The 14,776-nt window shown below is 43.9% G+C and overlaps 1 protein-coding gene across 5 annotated transcripts in view; it reads right to left on the reverse strand.

Annotated features, from left to right (window-relative positions):
• The window catches only part of TRIP12 (thyroid hormone receptor interactor 12), a 165,618-nt gene that overhangs the window by 83,360 nt on the left and 67,482 nt on the right, over window positions 1–14,776 (reverse strand). For all 5 annotated transcript variants that reach the window (XM_045031305.1, XM_045031304.1, XM_045031303.1 and 2 more), the window contains one exon: window positions 3,996–4,101. In XM_045031305.1, coding sequence (XP_044887240.1) covers window positions 3,996–4,101 — 106 coding nt within the window. The remainder of the gene's footprint in view (window positions 1–3,995; window positions 4,102–14,776) is intronic.

A 14,776-nucleotide genomic window follows, 5' to 3' on the forward strand; every position in this document is an offset into this window, starting at 1 on the left:
GAGAAACAGGTTCTCCCACACACAGGAGGGAAGGCAGCTATCTGTCTTCTCCAGTGGAAGCAAGCAAGGTATGAACACAAACAATGGACACTATTTACATAAGAATGAGCAGGGCAGGGGTCCACAGACAGGGAATAACAGAGTGAGGTCATCTTGAGGACTAAACAGTGAGTTTGGAAAGATGTAAGGAGAGAGAAGAAGTCATCTTGGCATCCATCACTGGACAAATACAAGGGGCAAGAGCTCTTACAAGCAGAGAAAGATGGATCCCTCAAACCAAGGGGGCTGAAGTCTCTGGGAACTGAACATAGATGAGAAACCTGCTTAGGCAAAGATCTTTCCGCTAGGAAGAAAAGGGAAACCAGCACCTTGTATTTCCGTAGAAGGTCCTGACAGAGAAAGTCAGCCCTGGCTAGAAAGAACAGTAAGAAACCTACCGTGAACCTACCACTTTCTAGTAGCTTGTCGTCTTAGTTACTAGAAAGTGGCTTTTACTTTTATTTGCTTGTAGCTACTTTTGTCTTTATCCCTTGTACTTGAACTCACTTAAAAGCTCTTGTTGTTAATAAACTTGTTTTACTTTTAATCTAATCCAACCTAGTGCTGCGTGTGAGTTGAAGTGATTGTTAACTCCAGTTTAAGTAATAAGTAGTACTTTTGTCTCTTTAAAGGAGCAATGAACCTTATTACTCCTCTGAATATACCAGGACAGAGCTGGACATTTCAGGACAGAGTTTGGGCAGAAATTCAGGCCTTGGGGTATGTATGGGGGGGGTGGGGGGTGCCACTTGGCTAGTAGTAGCCAAGGCTGAAGGATACTGGAGTATGGCTACGGCTAGGGCCCTACCAAATTCACAGCCTGAAAAATGCATCACAGACCATGAAATCTGGTCTCCTCCTGTGAAATCTGATCTTGTGTGTGCTTTTACCATATACTATAGGGATTTCATGGGGGAGACCAGCATTTCTCAAACTGTGGGCCCTGACCCAAAAGGAAGTTGCCGAGGGGTTGCAGTATTGCCACCCTTACTTTTGTGCTGCCTTCAGAGCTAGGCAGCCAGAGAGTGGCAGCTGCTTACTGAGGGCCAGCTCTACAGGCAGCAGCAAAGTAGTAAGGGTAGCAATAATATACCAGGCCATCCTTACTTCTGAGCTGCTGCTGGCAGCACATTGCTTTTAGAGCTGGGCTCCCGACCAGCCGACACTTTCCAGCTGCCCAGCTCTGAAGTCAGCACTGCCACCAGCAGCAGCGCAGAAGTAAGGGTAGCAGAATCACAACACTCCCATCAATAACTTTGCAACCCTCCCTACACACACACACCCACCCACCCACCCTTTTGGACCAGGACCCCTACAATTGCAAACGCGTTAAATTTCAGATTTAAATAGCTGAAATCATTTAAAAAAATGTTTAATTCCTATGATCAAGTAATTGACCAAAATGGACCATGAAATTGGAAGGGCCCTAGCTATGGCATAACAAGCAGGCTGCTGGCATCATACACTCAGTGCTCATTTGTATGCTGGCTGGGAGTAGCCAGACAGGGAGCTAGAGCAGCAAAGCATTTAAGGAACCTAGGGCTAAAGGGGAGGAGGTAGCAACCTCGCTGGTCTGAACTGCACCCCAAAAACATGACACATGCATTGCCAAAATTTCCCAAAAGACGGCATGCTGGATGATGGCAAGTTGCATGCTGGAATACCTATCCATGGTGCACTGCAGAGTGCATTGACACAAGCACTCTTGGTGAGTACACAGCAATAATGCAAGGAGCCAACTGATATACTAACATCAACAGTTTTATGCCAATGTAACTTGCACCAACCAAAGTTTGTGATATAGATATGCAGTCACCTACAGGGCTGTTAGTAAAACCATAAACTAGCACAATAATAAAAACAAACACAAACCAAAAAAACCCACCTGGCTTCTTGTACATATTTGAGATACTTCCAAGAGAGACTCCCAAGACTTTACAGACCCAAGTTTATTGTGCAGATGTTAGTGCCTGAACCTTGGATCAGATTTTTGTTGGCTTGCAGTTGCACAGTATATTAAAAAATCTATTAAACTGAATATTTAGTGACTGAACAGTGTTAAACATGGTGACATTTTAACTCATGTTGCATTTTGCATAATTAACAAGAGCTTCTTTTGGACTAACAGAGGATCCTTTCCTCCTAAAAGGAAATCAAATTGTGATTTGCAGTTGCCAAAAAATATACAGTAACTCCTCACTTAAAGTCGTCCCGGTTAATGTTGTTTCATTGTTAAGTTGCTGATCAATTAGGGAACATGCTCATTTAAAGCTGTGCAATGCTCCCTTCTAATGTCGTTTGGCAGCCGCATGCTGTGTCCATTGCTTGCAGGAAGAGCAGCCTGTTGCAGATAACTGGTGGGGGCTTGGAACCAAGGTAGACTGGCAGCCCCTCTATCAGCTCTCCCCATTAGGTCCACGCTCCCCTAAGTTCCCTGTGCTGCAGCCACCCAGCAGGCTAGCAATTGCAGCAGTCCCTCCCCGCACTGCCATGTGCTGCTCCTGCCCCTCTGCCTTGGAGCTACTCCCCAAGCCTCCTGCTTGCTGTGCGGGGAGAAGGGAGGAGGGCTAATGTCAGGGTGTCCCCTTCCCCCCTGCTCCTACACCCTGCTTACCCCTTCTCCATATAGAGCAGGGTGGGGACACAGAGACAGACAGAGCCTGGGGCAGCAGCTACTGTCTCAACTTCCTGATCCACTTAAAAAGACAATGCATTTAAGAGTGGGTCAGCTTACTTAAAGGGGCAGTATGCATTTCTCTTCCCCTCCACACACAAGGTGTGGGTCTGTCTCTGTTTGATTTGCTATCTCCCCTCCCCTTCATTCCTGCTGTCTTGTAGAATGAGAGGCTACATTAACGTGTTAACCCTTGAGGGCTCAGAAGAGTGCTAGTTCATCATTTAGCACAGGGGTTCTCAAACTGGTGGTCGGGACCCCTCAGGAAGTCACGAGGTTATTACATGGGGGGGGTGGGGGGGTTGCAAGCTGTCAGCCTCCAGCATTTATAATGGTATTAAACATATAAAAAACTATTTTTTATTTATTTGGGGGGGGGGGGGGGTCGCATTCAGATGCTTGCTGTGTGAAAGGGGTCACCAGTACAAAAAGTTTGAGAACCACTGATTTAGCAGAAAGGCATTCCCTGGGAAATATCCCATCTTCTAACTTCACCACCTCAACCAAGCTTCACAATCATCATAGCTGTAAACAGTATTAAATTGTTTGTTTAAAACGTATACTGTGTGTATATCTATATAATATATAGTTTGTGTGATGAAAAAAAAATTTCCTGTAACCTAACCACCCTCCCCCTCACCCCCCTCATTTACATTAATTCTTATGGGGAAATTGGATTTGCTTAACATCGTTTCGCTTAAAGTCGCATTTTTCAGGAACATAACTACAACGTAAAGTATATATAAAAATAAATAAGCTATAATAAAATTGTAGTTTACTATTACCCTGGCTTGGCTAGCAAGTTTTTATGATCACCTGCCTTTCTGATTTAAAAAAACCAACACCTTCTAAAAAACAAAAACAGTGACTTAGAGCTTGCAAGCTTTATTCTTCCTCAAAGCAAAGTGTCCGCCAGAAACAGCTGCATACCAATGATATCTTTAAAAAGTAAGGAAGAGACTTGAAGGGTGTCCCACTTAAATAGCCTTCCCCCATCTCTGATTCAGAGGACACAATGGTACATTTATCACCAATTTGCTGAGCTAGCCTACTATATTGTAGTCCTTCCCTGCTCAGTAATTGGAGGTCAGTAGCATCATGTAGAAGGATGTCAAACTCCACATATACTTCTATATTGGTATAAATCTGTGACCCAGTGAGTATTTGAATCACAGCCACTTTTTACAATAGCAATTTGAAGCCCTTTTCCATCAGCAGAAGGTGCAAGCTTCTATTGCAGTAATAGTCATTCATAGCTCATAATCCTGAACGTAAGATTTACCTGGTGCTAGCACAGGAGCCCGTGGTCTTTTGCCGTGTGCTCCGCCGCAAACTGGGGAGCTCTGCAGGTGGTGATTCACTGCGCTTCTTCGTAGATTTTCTTAAACCTATATACACATAATACAGACAGTTAGGACAACACTCCAGTCTTTGTTTTCAAGTACATAGCAAGTAGAGAAGCACAGCAAAAGTTTGTGTTGTTTCACAGACAAGACACCAATAAATTCCTCTTTTCAGCCGCCCACCTACTTTTAACTGCCACAACAAAGCCTTTTGTGTTTTAATATTGAAGGAAAGCTTTAATGGCCTAGCAACACAATTCAGTATAATTAATAAAAGGAATTATTAAAATGTGTTCTTTGGACACCTGGCAACATTTCTATGATTTTATAGCAGTGATGGGAGGCCTTGCCTACGACAGGTACTACATTACAGGACATGGCATTGTGTATATTATCTGTTCTTTCATTAGACATACTGGTAAGCAGACAACACATTCCCATCACTCCTTTGTGTTTAAATAGAAAGAGATTATTTCAGCACTGCTACATTGCCAATTTTTATCTAGGTCAAGCTAGTAACTAAGCTTGATAGGTGCTCTAGATACCAATTGGTGGCTTATGTGAAACGCTGAGGTCAGTGTCTTCACATATGGGAGTCCCTATCATGTGAGTAGTCCAAAAAGGTGAAATATTGTGTAGAAAGTAAGACCCTCATCCCACAGATGTGGTCTGCTCAAAATCAGATTTCATGCATATTAGTCAATAGTCTTGCTCTACCATTATCCATAATCTGCTTGTATTTGTTTTACCTAGAGCTCTTTAATCTCCAAGACTATCCAATCCCTACTGCCATGCTGGAGCCACCACTCCCAGTGCCCTTCTAAACCAGGGTGCCTGGGACTCAGCCAGGCAGTTGCCTTTCAAGGTCTGCAAACAGCTTTTTCAGTCTCATCTGGGTTTCTGGTTTATATTTGTGCAAACTGCAGAGGAACCTGAATCCCTGCAAAATTTCTCTCTCAAAAAAAATCGGAATCCTATCATCATTAGGCAAAGGAAAATTTGTCAAACCTGGGCACAAAGATATTATTTGAATTCACACTTCTCAGACAGCTGCTGGACAAACGTTTCTGAAACTGCAGACATTAGCCTAGAATTGGAATAGGGGAACACTCCCCAGGTGACGCATAGAGAGTAACAGCTCCACTGTAGGAGTCTGATATTAATGGAAAATACAGACATGAAGTTGATAGGTCTCAGAAAAAAAGTGAGGAAGAAATTAGCATCAGCCTGCTCTTCCTGAGACAGCCACTAGCACAGGAGAGATGGGGCAAGGTTCCCTCACTTGCAAAATTCATTACTGATGGAGAGAAGAGAATATATAGGAGGTTTCCAATCAGATTTTCATACTCGAAACTGCTACTGGCAGCAAATTCTTCAGAGTACCCGGTTTTGCTCCAAGGCTAAAAAAAAAAACTTGCCTGCTGAACCCCCTGCACAGCTAACCTCTCCTCAGCCATCTCCACACACTCTGTAATTTAACTTTCAAGTGCTTAGAAAATGCTGAATAGTTAGTGACTTTTTTCTGTTATAGTTTAAATCAATTACTCTAAGTTTTATATTGATATGCTTAGTAAGGCATTTGTCAAAAAAAGAAATCCTGAACATTTTTTTTGTTGTCCATATTGTTACAAACATACTTGCTGACAGATATTTTGAAATAAATTACCAAAATAACCAAAACTGGCATGGTTATAGTGTGTTATTTTGACAAATAAAATATGCAGAATTTTAAAATATTGTTCACAGAATTTTTAGCTTTTTGGCACAAAATTCCCCAGGAGTAAATAGCAACTAGGGGACAGAACAATTCAGGTAATGAATTTACATAAACTGGTTCAAATTCTAAGATAATAGTGAACTATACCATCTGTAATTTGCATGTGTGGTTCTTTAACAAAAACAGTACTTTTGTGCGCTGCACCAAAAGTGCTTTACTATGCCCATGTTCCAGTGGAACGTATGTACAGTAACTCCTCACTTAAAGTTGTCCTGGTTAATGTTGTTTCGTTGCTGATCAATTAGGGAACATGGTCATTTAAAGTTGTGCAATGCTCAACTCATGTTGTTTGGGTGCCTGCTTTCTCCACAGCTGGCAGCCTCCCAGCGCCTCCCACCCGCTGGCGGGGGGGGGGAAAATCAGCGCCTTCCCCCTCCTCCCCGGCCTCCTGCTCGCTGCAATCAGCGGGCTTCCAGCATTTTGGAGTGAGAGGGGAGGAGCGAGGACTTGGCACGCAGGCTCCCCTTCCTTCCCCCCCTGCCTCCTACCCGGGGCAATCAGCTGGCTTGTGGCATTGGAGGGAGGGGGAGCCTGCACACTGAGTCCTCGCTCCTCCCTCCAAAACACCGCAGGCCAGCTGATTGCCCCAAGCAGGAGGAAGGACTTGGGGAGCTGGCTCCCCCTTCCTCCCCTGCCCAGGGCCACCGAAAGCGGGTTCGGGCCCCGGTGAAAATTTTTTTTCAGGCCCCCCAGCAAGGGTGGACCGGCTAAACAGGGCCGACGAAGCTGGGCCCCGGGCCCCAGGCCCCCTTCCAGACCGCCAGGGGAGAGTGGGCAGGCAGAGGGTTGCGCCCTCCCCCCAGTGCTTGCAGAGTAGGGGAAGCTGCCACTGCTGTGCAATGTGCTTCTCCTAGCCTACAGCACCTTCAGCCTCCTTGCCTGCCTCATCTCCAGTGCCAGTGGGCTGTGCCCGTGTAGGGTCAGGCAAGAGAACCTCCCAATTTTAGTACTGTATTGTATGTACAGTATGTTTGTGAACACACAGCACGTGCACACTACACCCCCCGCCCACCAAGAGATACACTGTCGCTTTATGGCCCAACGGCCCTGCTCGGGAATAGGGCTCTACACCAAGTGCTTGCAAGGCCACCAGCTGCCCGCAAAGCAGCTGCGTGTGGTGCACAGCAGAGGCCCTGCCTTGCTACAGAATAATGTTCCATCTGCTCCCCACCCTCCACTGGAGGGAGGTAAGAACACAGGGGGGCGGCAGCCCGGCCAAAGCAAGTTACAGGAATAGCGTTCCAGCGCCTGCTTCACCGTAGCAAGGGGGAAAGCGGCGTAGAGATGCACAGAACCTGGCCCTGCTCCCATGAAAGTCTGTGAAATGCACAGATTTGCCAATCACTTTAATGCCAGCCGCATCTCTCTGCCCCTGCATGCACACAGCAGAGAGGGGCACAGCCCTGCAGCAAACGTTATTTTCCTCCTCTTACTACATTGGCTGCAATGCTGCCTAGGTGCTGAGTGCATGGTTACTAGGGAAGATACAGCGGGGCCATTTTTCCAGGGCACCCTGGAAGAGAGGCCTTTGGTCCTCCAACAAGGCTCCTGTGAAAGTAAGAACCTCCATAACTAGTCCTAGCCTAAACCCACAGGGTTTCCAGTAGGGGAGCAGATTACCATGCAGAATGACATGGGTTTTCCAAATTCTTTCCTTTGCAATAGCTGATTGATGCTGCATGACCCCGGCCACTCCAGGCTGAAGGTAGTGAAGAGTAGCACATGCATGCGCGTCCGGAGGAGCATCACCCAGCATCATGAGTCAAAAGCATCCAGCAAGTGATAGTGGAGTGCCTAGCAGTAGCAGTATCACTAGCAGCAAAAAAACACCAGGAAAACCATTAGCTTGGGTTACTAAATTAGACATTTTGAAGCATTTTGATGCAGGCGAGCGTGCAGTAGACATTGGCATCGCTCTAGGTCTTACTCCGACCACTATGAGAACAATTCAGAACAATGCCAAAAAGATCAGGGCTAGTGCTCTGTGTGCAACGCTGCTTAAATGCCACTACAATAAATCAATCAAGAAGCAGTTTGCTGGAAAATATGGAGAGAGTCTTCTCTCACTGGATAGAAGACCAAAACCAGTGGAACATAGCTTGTATCACTAGCAAAATTAGAGGTAAGGCAAAAAGTTTGTATGTCAATTTGAGGAGAGACCAAGGTGAAGGATCACAGAGACTTTCACAGCAAGTCGGGGATGGTTTGATCAGTGTTTGGTGCAAGAGGCGCTTCCACCCGCATAACATCAAGTTGGCCAGTGAGGCAGCTAGTGCTGATACTGCAGCAGCTAAAAAATTCCCTGACTATCTCAAGAAAATAGTTCAGGAAGGTGGCTATTCCCCTAAACAAGTCTTCAATGTCGATGAAACAGACCTGTACTGAAGAGGATGCCTGAGCGGACTTACATTTCCCGAGAGGAAAAGACAGAGCCCGGATTTAAAGCAGCTAAAGACGGTCTAACCATGTCTCTGGCAGCATTACCACCTAAAAGCAAGAAGATGAAACCACTGACAGTATACCAATCTGAAACATCACACACTTGGGATTTTCAAAGGAACAACTTCCAGTCATTTGGAGATCCAATAAGAAGGCATCGATAACAAGATCTATTTTTCCAGAATGGCTGACTCTGTATGCTGTCCCTGCATGGAAGGAATACTGTGCCAAGGAAAATCTTGATTTCAAGATTTTATCAATAAGCAATAATGTGCCGGCTCATCCAATCAACCTGGACGACCTGTGCGAAAATGTCAAAGTTGTTTTTCTGCCACCTAATACCACATCACTCATCCAACCCATGGGCCAAGGAGCCATCGCTGCATTGAAGGCATATTATTTATGCCATACTTTCGACCAGCTCATCAGAGGCACCGATGGGGAAGGCAAACCTACAATTCGGCAATTTTGGCATGACTACAACATCCTGAAGTGCATCAACAACATTGGTGAGTCCTGGGCTGAAGATACTCAGGTGTGCATGAATGGTGTGGGGGAAGTTGTGGCCTGAACGTGTCAATGACTTAAAAGGATTTAAAGATGTTGTCCCTGCTATGAAGAAAGATATCCTCGGCTTGGCCAAGAAAGCAGGTTTTGATGAAGTGGAAGAAGCCGACGTTACATAACTTCTGCAATCACACGGAGAAGAGCTAACCAATGAAGATCTGATGCAACTAGAGGTGACAAGGGCAATGGAAGAAGAGGGCCAAGAAGTAGAAGAACCACGAACCCATCGAAATTTGACTGCCAAAACGTCTTTCTGAAGCTTTCCAAATGATTGAAGCTGACTTGCAAATCCTGAGTGATGATGATCCTGACAGGGAACGCAGCTCCAAAGTGATTAGGGGAGTTGGTCATCTAATGACTTGCTATAAAGAAATTTACTAAGGGGGGAAAAAAAAAAAAAGAAAAAAAAGAAAGCAAAACAATCTCTAGGTATGTTTTTTCAAGTTCAGAAAGTTCAGCAAGAGGAGCAGACAGACAATCCACCCTCTTCCACTCTCTGACTCTACCACCTCAACCAAGCTTCAGACTCAGCAATGATGATTGTAGTATTAAATTGCTTGTTTAAAATTGTTTAAAATGTATATAATGCCTCTTGTCTGGCAAAAACAATTTCCCTGGAACCCTCCCATTTACATTAATTCTTATGGGGAAATTGGATTCGCTTAACATCGTTTCACTTAAAGTCGGATTTTTCAGGAACGTAACTACAATGTTAAGTGAGGAGTTACTGTATTTCAGAGATGTAAGACTACAGGACCCAGGTACCATACCAGGATGTATTAACCAGCACCGAAGAAGAAAAAAAAAAAACAGATCAGTTTTGGTCTTAAAAAACAAAGTAGTTTAAAATTCATTTAGAAATTAACTGCTCTTTGATCACTTGTGCATAAGGCTACAATTTAGTCACGAGTATTTTTCTGTAAAAAAAAAAAGGTCACGGAGAGGTCATGGGCAAGAAACACAAACATCACAGCCTGTAACCCATCCATGACTTATACCATAAATACCCCTGATTGAATCCGGGGAGTGGGGGGGGGGGGGGGGGAAGAAGGGGAGAGAGGGGGGGGGCAGGAACCTGGGGGGGCAAGAGGCTGCTCTGGCCAGCCCTGGGGCCGCTGCCCGGGAAGTCCCCAAGGCCAACTGCCCAGTTCCACCAGAGCAGTGGCTGGCTATGGGGCTGCCCGAGCATGTGGCTGCAGAGCTGATCCTGCACTGACCAGTGTTGCTGTCCCCAGGGCTAGCTGCTTGGGCGGCCCTGGGGTCAGCCACACAGGCCGCTGCAGAAGTCACAGAATCTGTGACTAACACAGAGCCTTACTTGTGTATAATCTTCAATGATATGGACACTGCTATGGAAGAGTTATCTGTGCTCCCTCTACTGGCTATGAAGCAGCAGAAAAATGTTTCTTAACTTACATAAAGAAAATACATTAACATACAGTTCAAACAACATTATGCATCAGATTGCTACAATTCTAACTGAATTCAAGCAAAGGTACCTGTTGTCAAAGTTAATTGCAAAAAACAGTTAGTGATCAGGGTGAAACCCTATTCATTCCTAGATTAATACAACAGAGCCAAGAGACCAACAAGTTTTGGAAGGAAAGAGCAATTTCTACAACTGCAATTCTGGGATAACAATGTATCTACTTCCCTGGCTTCACACAAAAAAGTTACATTTTATGCAAACTCAGTTGCTTAATACTTGAAGGAATTCAGCTACACTTTAAAAAAAAAGCGCCATGTTAATAACTCTACCTCCTTTCAAAACAGGAAAGTGATTGTCCAAATCCTGAAGAGTGTTTTACGTGCAAAAATTAAAAAATAAAATTACTTGAGTGACCTCAAAGTGGCCACAACAAGGTCACCAGCCATTTGGTTTATCAGCTTTGATTAATGAACTGTACACATTTAACAAACATTTTCTGTATCATAGTCAGTTACTTTTATAATAGGAGATGCCCAGTCTGTGCAACTCACCTAAAGTCTTAGTTAAAACAATTTAAAAAAATTGTGTAGTCATTTCACTAAATTATACCAATAAAAATCACCTTTACAATGGTTAACTGCATCCAAATTTTGCACCAATTTAGCTATCATTTCTAACACAATATAGTTAAAGTGATCAAAAAAATGTTTGACTCTAAACTTAAGGCAGCTCTAACAGATAAATTGTAGTAATACTCAGTGTCTTCCCCCCCCCCCCCACAGTAAAGCACGCGGAATATTTATACAAGTTATTTAGAGTAACAAGCAATGATTCAGTTTTGAAATCCCTTAATACATGATTTAATAGTTATTCCAAGGGTGTTTACCAGTAAACTATAAAAGGTACAAGCTGTAAAGGTCTCAGGCAAGTTTATCTTGCCAAGGCCTCTCTCAGGGCTTTAGAACTCTTTTTACTCACGAAAAGTGGAAACCTTTCCCTAGTGATCAAGAGTGGCTAAAATCATTTGTAAAGCAGCATTTAGACCAAGATTTTCAGTTTTTCCCCCCCAAAAGATTTTTTCAAAGCCTCAAATTAACATCCTAGTTCCTTCCGTATTTAAAAGTGACTTAAGACCCCCAACTTTAGGTTCCTATTTTTGAAAATAGCAGCCTTAAGATATTTTAAAGCAAGTTTCTGTACATATGATTGCAGAGAAAGCCTTCATGATTGCAGAGTGCCTTCCTAATGTGAATCGACAAACTTTGAGAAGTTACATTATGTTTCAGGGATACTCTTCATAACCCTGGAAACAATGTTAATTAGAGTGACCAGATGAGAGGGAGAAAAATATCAGGACACAGTGGGGAGGAGGGGTGTCTGCCAGCAAAGAGGAGGGGAAAAAAAAAGTGCGAGTGCTGCCGGCAGAGAAACAAAAAATAAAGAAAGAAAGAAAGAAAGAAAGCGGAGTGCTGCCGGTGGAGCGAAATCTAGGGACAAACACCTAATATTGGGACAGTCCCAATTTTATCAGGACATCTGGTCACCCTAGTGTTAATTTCATATTGCTGCTGGGGAAAGTTATTAGGTAAGACTACATCTTTGTTCTCCCACCTCCCAAAACACACCCAACCAGGTTCAGGAACAGCATCCTGGCAGAAATCCTAATACCTTCTCAGTGGTGGCAGATGACAGAACAAGCAGCAGTGGTCTCAAGCAGGGCTAGCTTTAGGCACCACGGGGCCCAATTTGAAGAAGCTGCCACTGAAGTCCTGCTGCTGTCTTCAGCGGCAGCTCAATCACTGCCACAGAGGAAGGTCCCTCTGCCAAAATGCCGCTGAAGACAGCGGCGGCGATTCAGCTGCCAACGACGACAGTGCCCAGACTTCAGCAGCAGCTCAATCGGCTGCTGGTGCCTTCGGCGGAAGGACCTTCCTCCACGGCAGCAATTGAGCTGCCACCGAAGACAGTGGTGGGACTTCGGTGGCAGCTTCTTTGGGACATTGCAGACCCTCTTAGAGGCACGGGGCCAGATTCCAGGGAATCCGCTGAATCGCCCTAAAGTCGGCTCTGGTCTCAAGTCACAGTGGGAGAGGTCTAGGTTGGATATTAGGAAAAACTATTTCTCTAGGAGGGTGGTGAAGCACTGGAATGGGTTGCCTAGGGGAGGTGGTGGAATCGCCATTCTTAGAGGTTTTTAAGGCCCGGCTTGACAAGTCCCTGGCTGGGATGATTTAGTTGGGGTTGGTCCTCCTTTGAGCAGGGGGGATGGACTAGATGACCTCCTGAGGTCTCTTCCAACTCTAATCTTCTATGACTCCTACCAACTCAAGTAGTAGGGTCTCTAAAATTTCTCCCCAGGCTCCTATCCTGAACCTGTAGAGGTATCTCCCCATGTTTTTCTTTTTGAAAGTCCATCTCTGGCCTGCCAGTTTACTCCTTTGGCTAATATGGAAAATGTCAGGCTAAGCAATGTCCATATATTTAACTTCATTGTACTAAAATCCAACTTGTTTTTAAAAAAGAGTAAAATGAAAAACTACTTTCATACTATTTTAGAAAAACTAAACATTTAATATGCACATTTCCCCTAATGCCCTATGACAATTCCAGAACAGAGGTTAACGTTTCTTCAGCACAGTGATTTTTCAACTGAAATTTTGCTACATATCTAGAATACTCTAAGGTAAATATGCATTTTAGAAATTTTACAATTGTGAAGTAAGTTTCTGTTCAGTCACACACTTGACTGATCTCTTCCCTTTTTCTTCTTTTAAATCCTGAAGTAGAAAAACAGACTACACAAATCTATATATGTCATATTAAAGGGTACTATCTGACTGAGTGGAAAATCCAATACCCAACTTGCACTTCTTGAAAAAAGTTTTCACAAATTGATGTGAACATTTATTTTGCTTATATTTGACCCTGATCTGAAAGTTTAGGATGAGATTTTTTAAAAAGCACACGATAGCTTAGCCCTGCTTCCACTCAAATGAGTTAGGTCAACAAACAATGCATAAGTTACCCCCCTCTTTATAGTGTCATGCCTTTAAAAAAATAAATAAAATTAAATCCCAAACCAGTTTACACGAAAAAAGTCTTCTGTAGATGAGCACAAGGCCATTTGGCTAGCAAGTCCAGGGACATGTCTACACTATGGACAGAAGTAAACAGATGTGCGCTAAAAGTAGCCAAGTAGGCAAGGTACTATGGACAGTGGGACTGGGCTAACCACTGCAGAAAAAAAACCCAGGTGGTCAGGGCAGGTTTGAACCCAGGTGGCTAACCCAAGCCACTGCCCATGCTACCCCAACTACATTGCTATTTTTAGTGTAATAGTTTTGTTCGAGCTAGCACATGTCTACTCACAATGGGAAGCATGCTCGCAGCTGCAGAGCAGACATACCCCAAGAAGTACTAGGCTAGTCTTCCTCTCCCATTGCTCCAACCATGCCACTACACTTCCCAAATCTCTTTACAAAGCTTCCTTTCTTCCAGTGCCAGGTTCCTATACGCTTCACAACTCTGACCTCATTGCCTACTGTTCATTCTCTCCTCTATCCTTTAAATGCTCCTTTATTTACTGTTGTATGTCATGTAGCTGTAGCCCCATGAGTCCCAGGATATTAGAGAGAGAGGATGGGTGAGGGAATATCTTTTATTGGAATAAAAGATTACCTTGTCCCCTCCTTCTAACTACCAAGGTATCATCTTCTACCTCAGCCTATGTTCTGAGCCTCCTCCAAGTCCCCTCTTCTCATTTAAGGTCCACTGTTTACAAAGTCCTCCTAAATTTACCAATAGTATTTCCACACCTTCCTATACCTAAATAATGCCCCCCGCCGTAGGCGAGTTGGACTGCTAAACTTGAAGTAGGATCTTGGGCAGGCCGGGAAGGGAGGCCAAAGCTTTTGTAAAAAAAAAAATTGTGTATATTTACAGCTCTATATAAATAGAAGTTCATTTGCTGGAATAGTCTCTTAAAATGTGAGTTCGCCCTGTTTTTATGGACATTACAGAATGTAAAAGGAGCTCAGCAACACCATCTGGCAAATAAAACAGTTGACATTACGTAGGTGAGATTGTGACGTCCTGTGACATATGAGGCAAGTAGGGCTTTCAAAGGAATTAATTTGTTATTCATGTTGAGAAAGTAATTTACTTGGCACCGATTCCTGTAGTATACAGAGTTGTCACTAAAGCCTGTGTTTCACAGGGCTGGAATTATGATCAGTGAATAACTGCAAAGAAAGATGTATTTAATCAGTTCTTGCTCAGCCACTGCTTCAGTCTTTAAGATAAAAACTAAGATTGAGCTATGGGTTTCTTCTTTTAAGGCAAGAAGACGACTGGCTATCTGCATGTTCAACATGCATGTTAGTCAGCGAGTTTTCAGAATAAGGAACTATACAGGCTGCACTAGAAAAGGAGTTAAGGAGCATTTGAAAAACTAGTTAAAGCCTTATGTGATAGCAATTCCTGATTCTCATCTTCAGCATAGGCTGTTT

The sequence above is a fragment of the Mauremys mutica genome, chromosome 9 (assembly GCF_020497125.1).
Source record: "Mauremys mutica isolate MM-2020 ecotype Southern chromosome 9, ASM2049712v1, whole genome shotgun sequence".
Lineage (NCBI taxonomy): Eukaryota > Metazoa > Chordata > Testudines > Geoemydidae > Mauremys > Mauremys mutica.